At 45.1% G+C, this 19,936-nt stretch overlaps 1 protein-coding gene across 4 annotated transcripts in view; it reads left to right on the forward strand.

The window, feature by feature from the left end:
• Positions 1 to 9,133: 9,133 nt before the first annotated feature.
• The window catches only part of wscd2 (WSC domain containing 2), a 243,045-nt gene continuing 232,242 nt past the window's right edge, over positions 9,134 to 19,936 (forward strand). For 2 of the 4 annotated variants that reach the window (XM_060906764.1, XM_060906760.1), the window contains exon 1: positions 9,506 to 9,567. Coding sequence is in view for 1 of the 4 variants with exons in the window: in XM_060906763.1 (XP_060762746.1) it covers positions 9,402 to 9,567 (166 nt within the window). In the remaining 3 variants the exon portion in view is untranslated. Of the gene's footprint in view, positions 9,568 to 19,936 lie in introns of all 4 variants that reach the window. The other 2 variants (XM_060906763.1, XM_060906761.1) reach the window with 2 other exon arrangements.

Here is a 19,936-nt window from a genome sequence, read left to right on the forward strand (position 1 = left end):
CAGGCTCTTTCACTTCCCCCACATGAACCAACAAACGCTCATATTTAGTGACTTGAGATTCTGCAAAATTAAGAGTTTATGCTTGTGTCCATGGGAACTTTGGGGAACATTTGCACCTGCATTAACAATCTCACATCTTCTGTACACTTGGAGGCCACTTTATTAGGTAGACATACCCTGTATCTACTCTCAATAACCATTTTATCAAACCTATCCTATCAGTGCACTTTCAGGTGTACAATTACTGACCAGTGTTGTAGTCAAGTCACTAAACCTCGAGTCCGAGTCCAGTCTTGAGTCCCCAATGTTCAAGTCTGAGTCAAGTCCAAGTCATTAAAGAAAATTTTGAGATGAGTCCACTATTGATCCAAGTCAAGTCCGAGTTGAGTCCGAGAACAAGACTCCAACCGCACCATTTGACGGTGGCTGTTGTTGCCTTTATGTGAAACCGTCTCTGGTACTGTGTTGGACTAACGCTACTGCTTGACTGCCCCATTTTAGTTAATAAGCTACAGATAAAAAGTTTGTTCATTGCTCAGCAAGCCCTGCCAACCATCAACAGGGCAAATAACATGAGAGAGGGTTAACACTAGCTAGTTCATCGCTTAGCAAGCAAGCCCTGCTATCAACAGGGCAATGAACATACCGTGTCACTTACTTCTCTGGGTGGAGTCTTGCCAAATGACAACTGAAGTTCGAGGTCGTCGCCGTTGTTTCCTTGATAGTTCTTTTACATATGGAACACAGAGCAGTGCATTTTTTTCCCACTGCACGAGAAGTCTGTATAAGCAAAGCGGACAATCCTAGGGTCACTCTCTCCAGGCATTTTAGCTCCATTAACATTAGTTTGTTCTTGAACATGATGCATGAACAGGTGAATGTGCATTCTCTTGCACAGAATTAGTATAAAAATTAATGTAGATATAAATATCTTATGCCAAATTATCATGGCATGTTACAAAAAATAAAGAAAAAATCAAAGTCCCAATTTACGACTCCAAATGCAGTTAATGCACGAGTCCAAGTCTGAGTCATCAGTGCTCAATATTAAGGTTAGGTTAATATGGGACGGCCTTGGGCTGAGGTGCCCTTGAGCGAGGCACCTAACTCCCAACTACTCCTCGGGCGCTGTTAGCATGGCTGCCCACTGCTCTGGGTATGTGTGTGTGCTCATTGCTCACGTGTGTGTGCATGTGTGTGTTCACTGCTTCAGATGGGTTAAATGAAGAGAGGAAATTTCACAAGTTTGTGATGAATAAAGTTGTGCTTTCTTTTCTTTCTTTTTCTTTTCTCAAGTCCAAGTCAAGTCACGAGTCCTTAAAATTAGGGCATGAGTCAGACTCGAGTACTACAAGCCTGTTACTGACCATCTCTTGCTGTACAGTTTGTCAGGTCCCTCTATCTTGTCCATCAGTGGAAAGAGAAGACCACAGAACCACCACTCTGACCAGATGTTATCAGTCCTCCAGTGTCACTGACATGATACCAGGCTCGACTTGACTCGACTTGCTTTTTTGGTTTTCCATTGGCCAAAAGTTCTGGATAATACCTGGTACTAGGCCTGTCACGATAACAAATTTTGTTGGACGATATATTGTCTCAGAAATTATTGCGATAAATGATATTATTGTTCACGTCTTTTCAAGACAATTTTATGCCACTAGTAAAATAATAACGATCATGCAAATACACTCTTTCAAAGAACAGTAAACTTTAATTAAGTCAACTTATTAAATTCAACAGTGGAATGTAAAAAATATGTAAATATAAATTAATAACCTAAAGAAATAAAACAATCAAACAAAACCACTCACAACAAAAGCAATAAATAAAATACAATCTATGGCTCTTGTAAATTGCACTTAAGTAAATATTAACTTGGCACAGGGTAGTAAAAAGACATTCTTTTCTTCACAGGCAACATTCTGCCAGTCCAGTTTCTCAAAGATTAGTACCCAGATAAACAAAAAGTGCAGAGTAACAATGTATTGCCAGCTGTCATTTGGATAAAAGTAACAATTAGAACAAGATAACATGTAGGCAAGGGCGTAGGTTTGGTATTAATACTGGTGGGGACATAAACCCAATGCCAACCCCCAGTGGCGCCAACTTCAGGTCAACATTAGAGGGTCACAATATTTTTGCTCCATTGTGTTCCACCAAAAGAGTATCCATCATCTCTCCAAGGTCCAGACTTTTAAAATTTGAAGTTCAGAACTGTAGTAATTCATGAATAATAATAATAATAATAATAATAATAATAATAATAATAATAATAATATTCAATTCATTTGATTAATTGCAAATCTTGCATGTGATGATTAACTCATTCTACCAATTTGCAAATGTGTTTTACAAGTGAATAACTGTCATGCTCCGCCCCGGACATCCACTTCAGAGATTACGAATCTCTCACGCCAGCGCCGATCCGGGACAGGAATCCCTTCTCACCTGTATTCACTTCCTGGTTTTCACTGCTGTGTATAAATAAGCCATTCTCAGGCTACGTTTACATTAGACCGTATCTGTCTCGTTTTCTTCGCGGATGCACTGTCCGTTTACATTAAACCGCCTGGAAACGCCGGGAAATGGGAATCCGCCAGCGTCCACGTATTCAATCCAGATCGTGTCAGCTCCGGTGCTGTGTAAACATTCAGAATACGCGGATACGCTGTGCTGAGCTCTAGCTGGCATCTCATTGGACAACGTCACTGTGACATCCACCTTCCTGATTCGCTGGCGTTGGTCATGTGACGCGACTGCTGAAAAACGGCGCGGACTTCCACCTTGTATCACCTTTCATTAAAGAGTATAAAAGTATGAAAATACTGCAAATACTGATGCAAATACTGCCCATTGTGTAGTTATGATTGTCTTTAGGCTTGCCATCCTTCCACTTGCAAGTAGTAAGTGATATGCGCTGGGATCACACACACAGCGGCTCAGTCCCGAATCGTGGCTTGTGCACTTCACTCGCGCGCTCTGTGAGCTGCGCAGGGCCGGAGTGCGCACCCTCCAGAGGGCACTTGCTGTTCAGGGCGGAGTGATTTGGAGCGCAGGATGCCTGCGGAGCCAAGCGTATCCATGTATTGGCGTTGCTATGTGCACACAAATCGTGTATTGGTGTTGCTGTGTGCACACTAATCGTTTTAAAAACGTTAATCTGATGATCCGCTGATACGGTCTAATGTAAACATGGGCTCAGACTCAGACTTTGCCAGAATGTCTCGTTTGCCTCTTTAGCCATTTCTGTACCTCTCTTGCTGTTCATGGTTATTCTCTCTAGTGACTTTTTCTTGTTCATGGTGTTTTTTTGCACTAAGGGTTGTTTCTGATTCATGGTTTCTTGCACTAAGGGTCTTTTCTTGTTCATGTTTTTTTGCCCCAGCGTTTTTGTCTTTGCCTGTCTCATGTTTTTGTCAAGTTGTTTGTCTCGTTTTGTCTGGACTATTTTTGTCATTTGTTTTTTGTCCTATTTGTTTACCGTTTTGCCACGCCATTTCTTCCCTGAATTAAATCATATTATTTATTGGATTACTGTCTGTGTTCTGCTTGTGGATCCTAACTTCATCATACTTCCACCCACCCTAACAGTACGTTCTGGCCAACATGGATCCAGCTTCACATCATGAACAACCCCCATGTACTCATCATCCTAGGATTACCATGGTTAATGAAGCACAATCCCCACCTTAACTGGACTAATAACACCATCCTAGGCTAGAGTTCTTCCTGCCTGGCCTCCTGTCTGAACTCTGCTCTGCCTCCTGCCAAACCACCACAGCTCTCAGCCAGCAAGTTTCCCGACCTCTCTCATGTGCCTCCAGAATATCTGGACCTTAAGCTAGTTTTCAGTAAGACCCAAGCAGTGTCCCTCCCTCCTCACAGACCCTACGACTGTGGTATTAACCTCCTGCCCGGGACAGCACCACCCAAGGGATGCCTCTACTCTCTTTCTCCCGCCTAAAGACAAGCCATGGAAAAGTACATCACCGAATCGCTGGCAGCTGGGATCACCTGCCCTTCCTCCTCCCCAGCAGGGGCAGGGTTCTTCTTTGTTGAAAAGAAGGACAAGTCACTCCACCCCTGCGTTGACTATCGGGGTCTCAATGCCATCACGGTCAAGAACCACTACCCACTACTGCTCATGACCATGGCCTTTGAACTACTCCAGGGAGCCAAGGTATTCACCAAGCTAGATCTATGCAATGCTTACCATCTTGTCAGGCTCAGGGAGGGGGACGAGTGGAAGACAGCCTTTAACACCACCACTGGTCACTACGAGTACCTCGTGGTCCCTTTTGGCCTGACCAATGTGCCCGCAGTCTTCCAGGCACTCGTTAACGACGTCTTAAGAGACTTCCTAAACATCTTTGTTTTCATGTACCTGGATGACATCCTGATCTTCTCCTGCTCCCTGGAGGAACATTGGGGTCACGTCCGGCAGGTCCTCCAGTGCCTGCTAAAGAACAAGTTGTTCATCAAGGCAGAAAAGAGCGAATTTCACCAGAGCTCTGTCTCATTTCTGGGGTTCATCATTTCCCTGGCAAGGATCCAGATGGACCCCATCAAGCTCGAGGCAGTTGCCGATTGGCCCACCCCATCTTCGAGACGAGAGCTCTAGCGCTTCCTAGGATTCGCCAATTTCTATAGGCGCTTCATTCACAACTTCAGCACGTTGGCCGGATCTCTCTCAGCCCTGACCTTGACCAAGACCCAATTCAAGTGAGGGGAGGAAGCAGAGAAAGCCTTTTCCACACTCAAGCACAGGTTTACCACAGCACCCATTCTCACCATACCTGATCCAACCAAGCAGTTTATTGTCGAGGTCGACGCTTCCGAGTCAGCGGTCAGAGCTATACTTTCCCGGAGGGCCAGTGACGACAAGGTCCACCCATGTTCCTTCTTCTCCCACCAGTTATCCCCAGCCAAATGGAATTAGGACATCGGCAACTGAGAACTACTGGCTGTTAAACTAGCCTTGGAGGAGCAGAGGCACTGGCTCAAGGGGTCGGAGTTCCCCTTCCTAGTCTGGACCGACCATAAGAATCTGGAGTACCTCAAGTCCGCCAAACGCCTTAATTCCCGTCAAGCCCATTGGTCTCTCTTCTTCTCCCAGTTCAACTTCACGCTTTCCTACTGCCCAGGCTCCAAGAACGGCAAACCCGACACCCTGTCCAGGGTGTTCTCCTCCCACCAAGAGGAGTCCAAGCCACCCGAGACCATCCTTCCTCCATGCTGCCTGGTGGGAGCCACCATTCTAGAGGTTGAGACACTCATGCAGAAGACCTTGGAGCAGGACCCTGGTGAAGGTAACCCCAACAACATTCCTCCTAACCATCTGTTTGTTCCCGGTCCTGTGCAAACCCAGGTGCTGCAGTGGGGTTATGGCGCCAAGCTGGCCTGTCATCCGGGAGCTGCCTAAACCCTGGAACTCATCCAGCAGCACTTTTGGTGGCCATCCATCAAGGAGGATGTCCAGGAGTTTGTGGCAGCCTGCGACACATGCTCCCAGAACAAGACAGCCAATCAACCCCCTGCTGGCTTGCTAAGACCTCTTCCAACTTCACATCGACCTTGGTCTCACATCACCCTGGACTTCATCACAGGACTCCCCAACTCAGGTGGCAACACATGTATCCTCACTGTCATTGACTGTTTCTCCAAGACTGTTCATTTCATCCCTCTGCCCAAGCTCCCCTCAGCCAAAGAAACTGCTGAACTACTCATCCAGCACATTTTCCGTCTACATGGACTGCCCACTGACATTGTTTCTGACCGGGGTCCTCAGTTCACTGTGCAATTCTGGAGGGCTTTCTGCAAACTCATCAGGGCCACCTGTAGTCTCTCCTCAGGCTTCCACCCACAGACCAATGGCCAGGCAGAATGGGCAAACCAGGCTTTGGAAGTTGCTCTTAGGTGCATGGCATCCAGGGATGTCAGTTCTTGGAGTAAGTACCTACCTTGGATCGAGTACACTCATAACACTCTTCCTTCATCTGCCACAGGTCTCTCACCCTTCCAGTGCTCCCTAGGTTACCAACCACCACTTTTCCCCAACCAAGAGGAGGAGGTCGCCATACCCTCAGCCCAGATCTTCATACGCTGCTGCAGGAGGGTGTGGGCATTGGCCCAGAGAAAACTCATTCGCTCTGCCCTAGCATCCAAGAAGTAGGCTGACAAACACCGCTCTAAGGCGCCCACTTACCGGGTGGGGCAACGAGTCATGCTCTCCACACGCCATCTACCACTCAGAACCGTCTTCTGCAAGCTGGCTCCCAGGTACCTAGGACCCTTCCTCATCAAAAAGGTAACCAACCCATGTTCCGTCAGACTGGCACTACCACTCACCATGCGACGCATCCACCCCACATTCCACATGTCACAGCTTAAACCTCTGGTTGCTAGTTCTTTGCTAATCTAATCTAATGTTATATTCCTCAAGGACAGTTTGCTTGCTAGCAGCCGATCACTGCACTGCAACCGCACTTGCTAATTGACATGGTAGCCTAACTGCTTGCTGTTTTCATGGCCACGCCCCCAGAGTGAATATTAATGAGTGAATTTTGCATGGTTTTGTCTAGTGGAAACCTACAGTAACCATTTGTGTACCGCGTGCGGAGCGCGATTTTTTTTCTTCAATCCGAAATATTGGTAGGGACATATCAGCCATCGTTTGATATTGGTAGGGACATGTCCATACGGTCCATACCCAATTCTACGCCTATGGTCTGTACAACGGAGCAATGTGTTGTTGTTGTCTTTTCACCATTCAGTGGATACCCTGGCTGGATAACTGTTGCATGCTGGGAGGCCCTGCCTCTGACAGAGAGCGTGTTTTATTCAATCAGTGGGTCAAGCTAATATTCTGGCGGCTTCCCTATGTAGATGTATAACGTGTAAATGCCAAAATCGCAGTAAAAAAATTACAGAGTTCATTTTCATTTACCATACGATAAATTGGTATATCGAATATCATAACAGGCCTACCTGGTACATGGTACTTATTTTGGTATCACCTCCATCGAGGTTCCAAGCGAGCTGAGGAGATACCAAAACGTGATGTGAAAACACTGCAGACTACTGATTGGTCAGAGTGAATCATAATCACTGCATCATCATTGTCCTAAACAAATTAACTGTTGCATTCCAATAGCAAAGGTCCCTCAGCTGTATCAAATCAAATCAAATCAAGTTTATTTGTATAGCGCTTTTAACAATAAACATTGTCGCAAAGCAGCTTTACAGAATTTGAACGACTTAAAACATGAGCTAATTTTATCCCTAATCTATCCCCAATGAGTAAGCCTGTGGCGACGGTGGCAAGGAAAAACTCCCTCAGACGACATGTATCTGTATCTCCTGCTCTGCACAGGGTATTGAATCGAAGGGATCTTCACAAGGAACTTGATTGCTAAAATGGTTTCATTTGGAATGCAATGCATCATTATCAATAGCAGACAGTATCGGGGTTGTGACTTGATTACATTTGTTGTGTTCTACAAGGCAGCAGTCGGATGTAACACAAACAACATTGTTCAAAGTAATTCTGCATTCGACTGATTTCTCATGCTAAATGTTCTCCCTTTTAGTTAGCATCTCCTAGCTCATTAGCTAACATAAACATTACTAAAGATTTGAAGGAACAATGGAGAACGAAGAATCAATTGAATAACTGACTGAGACGACAAAGATGACAGATCAAAGACGCAATTTGTCTCCTTGCTGTGACAAAACAGCCATGTACCGATAATCAGCATCCTTTCGATATCCTCCTTCATTCCTGTGTGTCGTGTTGAAGATGACATCCTGCACTTCATTCTACAAAATTCCAGCACAGTCGACCTTTAGACAGTTTGTTAATAGAAATCTGAGTAAACTGATGTCAATGCCAAAAACAGCACCTTCTATTAATGTCTTCTTAATATTGAAAGATTGGGGGGGGCTGTGGCTTAGTGCTGCTGGTTCATTTATACCAACTTTGTTCTGCTAAACATTTGAAAAAAAGAGATTGAAGATCCATAATTAGACACATTCCTTACATCAAATCGATTGAAGATTTTATACTCAGTCCTGAACATTTTGCGTGTGTGTGTGCTTGTAGGACTTGACAGATGTGATGAATTGTAGAATGCACACCAAAACAGGCAAGTGAAGTGTTACATGTACACTGCTGTGTTGTGCCTCTTTAAAAGCTGTAGGCAGTGCTGTGGGGCTGCAGAGCGGGCGATGACACACACACACACACACACACACACACACACACACACACACACACACACACACACACTTGTACTTCTATCTTTGTGGGGACACTCACTGACATAATACATTCCCTAGCCCTTTCCCCTTACCTTAACCATCACAACTAAATGCCTAACCCTAACCTGAATGTCAACCTAATTCTAACCTCAACCCTAAAACAGCCCTTTGAAGACGTGAGAACCAGCTACAATGTCCTCACTTCCCCAAAATATCTGAAATCTTTTCTTAAAAACATGTTCTGGTCCTCAATATGTTGCAAGTCCAAGTACACACCCCCACACCCCCCCACACACACAGACTGGTCCTACTATCCATATGAGGACCTTCTAGTGACATATTTATTAATGCAGCTAATTAATGCTATACCTATACCTCAATCCAACCCCAAGCTTAAACTCAGTAACCAAAAGGCGTTTTTTTTACTTATTTCAAAATAAAAGCTGGAGTTTTTGTTAAAAAAAACAACAACACAGTGTTGACGTTGTGGGGACCGGCCAAATTCCTGTCAGCGGCTCAGATATATCTATCCTTGTGGGGACATTTGGTCCTCATCAGGGTATCAAAACACACACACACACACACACACACACACACACAGAATAAGGACACACAGGTCCTCACACACCGGCCGTGTGTCTGCTTTCTCGCGAGGACGTTCTACTAGGACCCGATTAATGCGGCGGTGAAACTGGGGCCAGACCCCCCCCCCCCCACACACACACTCTCTCTCTCTCTCTCTCACACACACACACACACACACACACAGTGTTGCCGTTGTGGGGACCGGCCAAATTCCTGTCAGCGGCTCAGATATATCTATCCTTGTGGGGACATTTGGTCCTCATCAGGGTATCAAAACACACACACACACACACACACACACACACAGAGAATAAGGACACACAGGTCCTCACACACCGGCCGTGTGTCTGCTTTCTCGCGAGGACGTTCTACTAGGACCCGATTAATGCAGCGGTGAAACTGGGGCCAGAACCCCCCCAACACACACACACACACACACACACTCTCTCTCTCTCTCTCTCTCTCTCTCTCTCTCTCTCTCTCACACACGCACACACCCGCGTGCGCTCTGCGGCAGTCATCATCGGTGTGCACTTGAGCGTGGACCGGGGCTGATGATCGAATCGCTACATTGTTTGTCCTCGTTGTTGCTTCAAAGCTCCGGAACTGAAACAGGAAAAAACGGCAAAACTGAGACCGAGACAGTGCGCGCGCGCAGGAAGCCAGTCTCAGCACGAGTTGAGCGAGAAAGCATCTTTGCAGCACGAGCCCTCACTTCAGGTAAATCAGTGCACGTTAAATCCAACACATGGTTACACACACACACACACACACACGCTGTAACTGCTGCTGTCATTTTCACACAGGCTCTCTGTCATCTACCATGCACTAACTTATGAGATCATAATATCATTATTTCTATTGATTTCATGATGTCGTGTGTTTTTATTTTGCATGCTGTCCATTTTGGGACAGATTAAGACAGCGTGGGGGTGAGTTGTACTATCCAGTGGTGCTTCTCTGGGGTTCAGTGCTAGTTTTTTTTTTTTTTGCAGTGCAGGGCTTCGCAGTCTCACTGTACATGTTGTGCCTTTCCCTTCTCTCACATCTCTGATCAAACTCATGAAGTGTCTCATGAGCTTTAGGAGGGAATAAATAAATAAATACTGTAGTGCATAAGAACAACCGTGGCCATCATTTAAAAATAAAACTGGAGAAAAGAATCAAGGGATAATTAAAAATTAATTTCGACTTTTAGAATATAAAGGGAAGTGATCAGACTTTTGCTGAACTAATTTGGAGAAATGATAATTTCAGTGTCATTTGTGAACAAGAAACCTCAACGTGGACCTGTGGAAAATGAGTGCGAGGTGGATTTGTTTGGACAGGCCATATAAAGAAGTGATCTCTTGTGATATAACTTGTGCACTCGGATTAACACTCGGTTTTGAACAAGCTCTTATTGTGTTTATTCTGTTTCTATAATTAATCAGCATATATTATGTTGCTATCCAGCTTTTATTAAAGCAGCACAAAGTTCACCAAGGATTAATGTGGACAAAACAATTGGAACAGTGCAGCGAATTCAGGGAGGCGTGTGCTTCTCGAGGACAAGGCTGACATTTGGATTAAAAGATTAGAGAAAGACAGAGAGAGATGGTCAGGGTTTTGTTTGAGGCCGCTGGTTCTTGGTCGTTGAAAAAATGTCATCGCTTTTATTCTCTTGTATTTGCCATCATTCTTTGTGTCTTTGCATCTCTTTGTAGTTTTCTCCGTGGGTGTATTAAAGCACTTTGCTGAAATGTAATTATGCTGTTAATGCTTTACTCATGGTCTGGTAATGAGAATGCTTATGCATACTCACACTCATGCTCTTTCTTTCATGTTATAAATACATGCCAGGCCATGGTTTATACAGACACACAGTGAACCACTACAGTCTTCCCAACTCTGTAATGCAGCTCTGAGTAGAGATTTTACTTAAACATTGCTACATAACACAAGACTACTCGCAAAATTCACTAACAGGAAGAAAAACATGTACTGCACACAACGAATGTACTGTATACGACGAAATGCTGTTAAAGATCGAGGTTCTGTAATGCGGAATCGTTTGTCAGACCAATCGGACAGTTTTGAGTGTTCATTTCCCATTTGAGCACTGAGAAGGACATGATGAAATGTGGCATGGTGGTTGGCACCGGACAGCTGGCTTCATTTCCGGTATTTCAGAAACTGCTGATCTCCTGGGGTTTTCACACACAGCAGTCGGTAGAGTTTACACAGAATGGTGTGAAAAACAAAAAACTAAAACCACTGAGTGAGCGACAGTTCTGTGAGTGGAAACGTCTTGTTGATAAGAGAGGTCAGAGGAAAATGGCCAGATTGGTTCGAGCTGCCAGGAAGGATATACAGTGGCAACTCATCTAATCACTTTTTACGTCCATGGTACACAGAAAAACATCTCAGCAGAAGACCACATTGGGGCCCACTCTCTCTTGTCAGCCAAGAACAGGAATCTGAGTCTAAACTGGACAGTTGAAGATTAAAAAGAAAAGTCTTCAACTGTCCAGGTTTGGTGAGTTGGTGCCCATGATAGCCTCAGCTATAATACTGACATGAAATATTGAAGATAAATTTAATTCTGAAGTCTTTTAATCAGAGCGCTGTAGCATGATTGACATCTCTCTCGCTCACATGCTTTATCATAGTTAATATATGCCTGATTACAGTTTTACTCAAGGAAGTACTAGCATGCCACTTCAGACACTCTTTGAAAATGAGTATGGCTATGGCTGAATCATCATCTGTGTGGGAATTGAACTTAACTTGCTAACTATCTTGGCATACAGCACTGTGCAAAAGTCTTAGGCACATGTAAAGAAATGCTGTAGACCAAAAATGGTTTAAAAATAATAAAATGAACTGTTTCAACGTTAAATAAATACTATAAACAGTAATCAGTAAGCCATAATAAATGAAACAAAGTCAATATTTGGTGTGAGACGACCCTTTGTTTTAAAAAAAATAGTAGTATCAGGTACAATGAGTGCAGTTTTATAAGGAAATGAGCTGTAGGTTTTACTGAGCATCTTGCAAAACCAACCATAGTTCTTCTGGACACTTTGACTGTCACGCTTGCTTCTTCATTTTGCACCAAAACCCAGTAGCTTTCATTATGTTTTCTTTTTTAATCTGAAATGTGCTCCCTTATGGAATATGCTGCTCAGACATATTACAAACATTTTTTTTTCCTGTAACATTTAATTTTGTGCTGGAAAAAAATGAACGTTTGGAACTCTAAAATGTTTTTGTGCTGACTTGATAATGTACGTAGAAGTCATAAAATAGAAATCTGTAACAAAGTTTGTATGAAACTAGATAGAACTCGATGCCAACGGCGTCGATGGGGATGCCTCCGCCTGGTAGACTACACGCCTTATTAAGTTGTGATTTGGGGATGGACATTTGACCTCACAGTAATCTTGACCTGGTGAAATTACTTGCATTAGCCTTGGAGATAGTGTGTTCACAAGGTTTTCGGACAGACATTTGACCTCACAGTGACCTTGACCTTAGACCTTTTGATCTCAAAATTTAATCAGTTTATCTTTGTCCCCAGATGCACAAATGGTGAAAGTTTGGTGAAATTCCTTTCATCTGCCTTGGAGATATTGTGTTCACAAGGTTTTCAGACAGACATTTGACCTCACAGTGACCTTGACCTTAGATCTTTTGATCTCAAAATCTAATCAGTTCATGTTTGTCCCAAAGCGCACAAATGGTGAAAGTTTGGTGAAATTCCTTTCATTAGCCTTTGAGATATCGTGTTCACAAGGTTGCGGGACAGACAGACGGACGGACGGATGGACGGACGCATGGACAGACGGACAACCCGAAAACATAATGCCTCCTGCACCTTGCACAAATGGTGAAAGTTTGGTGAAATGCCTTTGATTTGCCTTGGAGATATTGTGTTCACAAGGTTCTCAGACAGACATTTGACCTCACAGCGACCTTGACCTTAGACCTTTTGATCTCAAAATCTAATCAGTTCATGTTTGTCCCAAAGCGCACAAATGGTGAAAGTTTGGTGAAATTCCTTTCATTAGCCTTTGAGATATCGCGTTCACAAAATTTTGGGACGGACGGATGCACGCACGCACGGACGGATGGACGCACGGACAGACGGACAACCCGAAAACATAATGCCTCCTGCACCTTATGGTGGCGGAGGCATAAAAAAAACAATAGGGTGCCTAAGACTTTTGCACAGTACTGTATGTATTAGCTTTCTTTTTTATCCTCCGTTGGCTGAAAGGCCCAAAGGGGGATTATGTTGTGGCGATGTCTGTCCATCCGTCCGCCCCAGGAAGGGTACTCGCGTTCTGAAATCAACTCCTCTCACAATTTTTAGAGGAATTTCACGAAACTTGGCAGGATTCTTTGATATATGTCAGTAATACACATATTGTAATTTCATTCAATTCAGTCACATTTTACCAGAGTTATGGCCCTTGATTACCAAACTTGTACTTTGACAAGTTCATGAGGGTGTGCTTGTCTTCTGAAATGAACTCCTCTCATAGTTCTTGGAAGAATTTCAGAAAACTTACCAAAAGGCTTTGTTGTATGTTGGTAATATGCGTATTGCAATTTAGTTCAATTTGGTCCAATTTTTTCAGTTATGGCTCTTGATTACCAAACATGTACTTTGACAATTTCATGAAAGTGTGCTCGTCTTCTGAAATCAGCTCCTCTCACAATTCTTGGAGACATTTTCTGAAACTTTGCAAAAGACTTTGCTATATGTCGCTAATGCGCATATTACAATTTCGTTCAATTCGGTCACACTTCACCAGAGTCATGGCCCTTGATTACCAAACTTGTACTTCAACAATTTCATGAGGGTGTATTAAGCACTTATAGCATAGATATAGTTGCCAGTGGGGGATGCTGTCCTCTCAGAGCACTCTTGGTTTTTTTTGCATGGTCAATTCAGTTTCCAAAACTTGGGATGTGACAGCATTAGAGCTTCCACTTGGTTGGTGGGTTAGTTAATAACTTTATGATTTGTCTGCCCTTGAAATGGAATTTTATTTCAATCAGAACACAAACACTCCAGACACTTTTATCAGCTCCGTGTATGGTATGTATTCTTATGCTTTGTATTGCAAGCCAAGGAGAGATTATGCAGTCCGTGATAATGAGTAAGCACAGAAAACAAATGAATTTGAGAAACTAAGAAGCTATCAAGTGGCAGATTGCCCCTGCAGTTCCTGTGTTGTGGGACTCATAGCAGGACTATAAAGTCTGTCTTGGCTGTAAATGTTAAAAAGACCATATTGTTTCCTCCTGAATAAGCATCACCAAGTGGCACAAATATAATCTGACAGCGTTGCGTAAATTTGAACATGACTGTGAAGCTGAAGCTTTCGGAAATGCCAGTTATTTGGTCACTAATTGGCGTTGTCCTCATCTCAGTTTGGTCAGGCTAAGTTTACAGCTCACTGGGCAGACTGATGGGTGCTGATCTGTTCCAGTACACCACAGAGGGCTTTTAATTTCAACAATAAGGGGAGACAAGATGAAGCTTTTTTATCCAGTAATACATTATCAAGTAACTGAGTATTGAATTAGTGAATAATGTAGATAGTACAATAGAAACCTGTATAGAAACCTAAATACACCAGTAATATATGAATAATCTGTTCACTTTATTTTGTTTTCCAATTTGTTATGATGTATGTGTGTCTATGATAGTACATATCTCAATGTATTTAACAAACTGCCAGGAAAATGACAGTGTTACATTAAAAAAAGGTTAAAGGTTAAAAAAATGAGTTCAGTGTTACAAATTGCAAAGTTTTCTGTCAGGAGATGCTTATTTAACATTTAGGAAAGGAAGGAGGCTTCACTCGACGCACTTTTATAACCCTCAGAGATAGAGATAAAGCTCTAACTTTAAAGGTGACATATTATACTACTTTTCTGCAAGTTGACACAGTTTCCTGAGGTCTTAATGAAATGTCTGTGACATACTTTGGTTAAAGTATTACAAGGATAAAACACCACAGCTCCCTTTTCACCAGATTTCAGTGCCTGTTCCTTTAAATGATAATAAGCCACTGCTCACCCCACCCACCTCTTCTACCAGCCAATCAGGTCGCACTTTCCTCATGAATATTCACTGTGACATAGAAAGGGGAGCCAAATCTGAATGCCTCATCGAAGCACACATTTTCTGAAATAGGCAATTGACTGTGTGTCTTATTTCAGAGTTTATGGGATGGTCGGGTCCAGATACCCAAATGTATGTGCACAAGTACTGAAAAAGTGAATTTTTCATATGTCACCTTTAAGTTTTCCATCACGGGAAAGTCTTCTGTGTTTCCTTGATATTTTTACAAGTTGTAAATATTCCGATTTTAATTATTTAGAGATTAAGAATTAAAAAAAAAGATTCACTGCTTATTAACTGACTGCAAGGTCTTTATAGGAAAATATCAGACCAAGTTCTTGACAGTACGGACCGAGCCTACGGCTCGAGTCGAAGATAAGTAGCTAAATGGAATATATTTGATAGACCATGAAAAAAGCCAGCCAATGTTATTATTATTATTATTATTGTACATACACACTCTGTTCATATCAGTATTCTCGAAGGCCACCGCTAGCTTACCCGCGACTCAGTGCTGTTAGCATGGCAGTCCAGTTACCTTCCAGCTGGTGTAGCATTGAGCAGTAGTGTTAGGGAAGACCAACACAAGCTTACCCATAACTCAGTGCTGTTAGCACAGCAGTCCAGTTACCTTCTAGCTGGTATAGTGTTCATCAATAGTGTTAGCGAAGGCCAACGCTAGCACAGCTAAGCCAGTGCTCCTGAGAGCTACTAGCATAGGCTAATGACCGAGAAGCTAAGCTTTCTGTCTCCAGGCTCTTCTTCCACACACGCTCGCCACAGTATTTTTCACTCATACTTAAGTATTCGTTTCCCTATGCAATTTAATGAGTTATTTTTAAAATCAACATCAACAGCTACATGCTCATACATACAGAATCTAACGTTTTTGACAAAGCAAACCTGGTGGCCATGTTTGTTTACAAATTGTCACAGTTGTTCATTAGCTCGAAAGTTTTGTGTTTTCCACGTGACATCACGTTATCTTGAAAATGTGCAATATTGTAACAATATTGCACACTCATTCTCCATTGGGTAAAGAGGTGTAATACATGTAGGATAAGCGATATGCTAACAATATTGCATGCTATCAAACCAAAAGAATGAAACCTACTAGAAGGGAACACATGTTTTTATTCCATGGAAAAAGTGTTCCTGTATATATAATAATTTCCCATAAACACTGAGTAAGCAAGGTTAATAAGGAGTTTATTATATGGGTTTTTCATTTCTCAGATTAAAATAGACGCTCATTATAATGAGGCGTGACGTTGCTTTCAGTCACGTCATATTTGTAACGTAGTTGAGTCACACATGCAGAATAAACGACTAGCGGTTTCAAAACTGAATTTCTGTTAGCGGTTAGTGGTTTCTGAATGTTCTTCGTTGCTCATTTCTTGAATAACTTGGTGACTCTTGTTTGTCTTTTGGCCATTTTTGATTCCATTTTGATTTCCAATTCATCTTTTTTTGTGGTTTTGTTTCTGTTTGTTTTTTGCAACATTGAAAGCCAGTGCCTTGGAAAGAAAGTCCATAATCACCCATGGGCATTACAGGAAAATTCTGCCCACCAAGGAACCAATCAGGGTGCACAGTTTTACTGGGAGTAGCTCGTGCCATATCATAAAAAATGTTAACATCAGATCAGCTGCTTGGAGAGTTGTTAACATGTGTTAAACGTTCATTTTTTAAAAAAAGTTAGAATATAAAAGACTCATCTCGTTTCATCTTCATCCGCTTATCCGGGGCCGGGTCGCGGAGGCAGCAGTCTGAGCAAGGAAGCCCAAACTTCCCTTTCCCCAGACACCTCGGCCAGCTCCTCAGGAAGAACACCGAGGCATTCCCAGGCCAGCCGAGAGACATAGTCCCTCCAGCGTGTCCTGGGTCTTCCCCGGGGCCTCCTCCTGGGGGGACATGCCTGGAACACCTCTCCAGGGAGACGTCCAGGAGGCATCCAAAAGAGATACCCGAGCCATCTCAGCTGATTCCTCTCGATGTGGAGGAGCAGCGGCTCTACTCAGAGCTCTTCCCGAGTGACTGTGCTTCTCACCCTATCTCTAAGGGAGCGCCCAGCCACCCTGCGAAGGAAACTCATTTCGGCCGCTTGTATCCGCGATCTTGTTCTTTCAGTCATTACCCAAAGCTCATGACCATAGGTGAGAGTCGGAACGTAGATCGACCGGTAAATCGAGAGTTTCGCCTTTTGGCTCAGCTCCTTCTTCACCACAACGGACCGGTAAAGCGACTGCATCACTGCGGAGGCTGCACCGATCCGCCTGTCGATCTCACGCTCTATCCTTCCCTCACTCATGAACAAGATCCCGAGATACTTAAACTCCTGCACTTGAGGCAGGACTTCTCCACCAATCTGGAGAGGGCAAGTCACCCTTTTCTGGTCGAGAACCATGGCCTCAGACTTGGAGGTGCTGATTCTCATCCCAGCCGCTTCACACTCGACTGCAAACCGCCCCAGTGCATGCTGAAGGTCCTGGTTTGAAGAAGCCAACAGGACATCATCCGCATAAAGCAGAGATGAAATCCTGTGGTTCCCAAACAGGATTCCTTCCAGCCCCTGGCTGTGCCTAGAAATTCTGTCCATAAAAATTATGAACAGAACTGGTGACAAAGGGCAGCCCTGCCGGAGTCCAACATGCACTGGGAACATGTCTGACTTACTGCTGGCAATGTGAACCAGACTCCTGCTCCATTCGTACAGGGACCAGACAGCCCTTAGCAAAGAGCCCCGAACCCCATACTCCCGAAACACCCCCCACAGAATACCACGAGGGACACGATCGAATGCCTTCTCCAGATCCACAATGCACATGTGGACTGGTTGGACAAACTCCCATGAACCTTTGAGGACCCTATGAAGGGTATAGAGCTGGTCCAGTGTTCCACGACCAGGACGAAAAGTGCATTGTTCCTCCTGGATCCGAGGTTCAACTATTGGCTGAATTCTCCTCTCCAGTACCCTGGAGTAAACCTTCTCAGGGAGGCTGAGAAGTGTGATTCCCCTAAAATTGGAGCACACTCTCCGGTCCCCTTTCTTAAAAAGAGGGACCACCAACCCAGTCTGCCACTCCGGAGGCACTGTCCCTGACCGCCACGCGATGTTGCAGAGGCGTGTCAGCCAAGACAGCCCCACAACATCCAGAGACTTGAGATACTCAGGGTGGATCTCATCCACCCCCGGTGCCTTGCCACCGAGGAGCTTGCAAACTACCTCAGTGACTTCGGCTTGGGTAATGGATGAGTCCACCTCTGAGTCATCAGCCTCCACTTCCTCAATGGAAGACATGACGGTGGGATTGAGGAGATCCTCGAAGTATTCCTTCCACTGCCCAACAATGTCCCCAGTCGAGGTCAACAGCTCCCCACCTGCACTGTAAACAGTGTTGGCAGAGTACTGCTTCCTCCTCCTGAGGCGCCGGACGGTTTGCCAGAATTTCTTCGAGGCCGACCAATAGTCCTCCTCCATTGCCTCACCAAACTCCTCCCAGTTCCGAGTTTTTGCCTCCGCAACTGCCCGAGCTGCGGCACGCCTGGCCTGCCAATACCCGTCAGCTGCCTCAGGAGTCCCGGAGGCCAACATTGCCCGATAGGACTCCTTCTTCAGCTTGACGGCATCCCTTACTTCCGGTGTCCACCACCGGGTTCGGCAATTGCCACCACGACAGGCACCGGAGACCTTGCGGCCACAGCTCTGAACAGCCGCGTCCACAATGGAGGTAGAGAACATGGTCCACTCAGACTCAATGTCCCCCGCCTCCCTCGGAAGCTGGGAGAAGCTCTCCCGGAGGTGGGAGTTAAAGACCTCCCCAACAGAGTGCTCGGCCAGACGTTCCCAGCAGACCCTCACCATACATTTGGGCCTGCCAGGTCTGTCCGGCTTCCTCCTCTGCCAGCGGATCCAACTCACCACCAGGTGGTGATCAGTTGACAGCTCAGCCCCTCTCTTCACCAGAGTGTCCAAGACATAGGGCCGGAGGTCCGATGAAACGACAACAAAGTCAATCATCGACCTCCGACCTAAGGTGTCCTGGTGCCGCGTGCACTTATGGACACCCCTATGCTCAAACATGGTGTTCGTTATGGACAAACCATGACTAGCACAGAAGTCCAATAACAAAACACCACTCGGGTTCAGATCGGGGAGGCTGTTCCTCCCAGTCACACCCCTCCAGGTGTCTCTGTCATCGCCCATGTGAGCGTTGAAGTCCCCCAGTAGAACAATGGAGTCCCCAGTCTGAGCACCTCTCAGTACCTCTCCCAGGGACTCCAAGAAGGCCGGATACTCTATACTGCTATTTGGCCCATAGGCACAAACAACAGCAAGAGCCCTCTCCCCGATCCGAAGGCGCAGAGAGGTGACCCTCTCATTCACTGGAGTAAACTCCAACACATGACGGCTGAGCTGGGGAGCTATAAGCAAGCCCACACCAGCCCATCGCTGCTCACCATGGGCGATTCCAGAGAAGTGGAGAGTCCAGCCCCTCTTGAGGAACTGGGTTCCGGAGCCCAAGCTGTGGATGGAGGTGAGCCCGACTATCTCTAGCCAGTACCTCTCAACCTCCCACACAAGCTCAGGCTCTTTCCCCCCCCAGCGAAGTGACATTCCATGTCCCAACAGCTAGCCGCTGTGTTCGGGGATCAGGTCGCCGAGGCCCCTGCCTTTGACTGCCGCCCAATCCACACTGCACCGGCCCTCTATGGCTACCTCTGTGGGTGGTGAACCCACAGGAGGTCAGGCCCACGTCACTGCTTCGGGCTGAGCCCGGCCAGGCCCCGTGGGCAAAGGCCCGGCCACCAAGCACTCGCATACGAGCCCTAACCCCGGGCCTGGCTCCAGGGTGGGGCCCCAGCTGCGCCATACTGGGCGACGTCACGGTCCTTGATCTTTTATTATCCATAAGGGTTTTGGTGAACTGCTCTTGGTCTGGCCTGTCACCTAGGACCTGTCTGCCT

Source organism: Neoarius graeffei, chromosome 24 (genome assembly GCF_027579695.1).
Source record: "Neoarius graeffei isolate fNeoGra1 chromosome 24, fNeoGra1.pri, whole genome shotgun sequence".
NCBI lineage: Eukaryota > Metazoa > Chordata > Actinopteri > Siluriformes > Ariidae > Neoarius > Neoarius graeffei.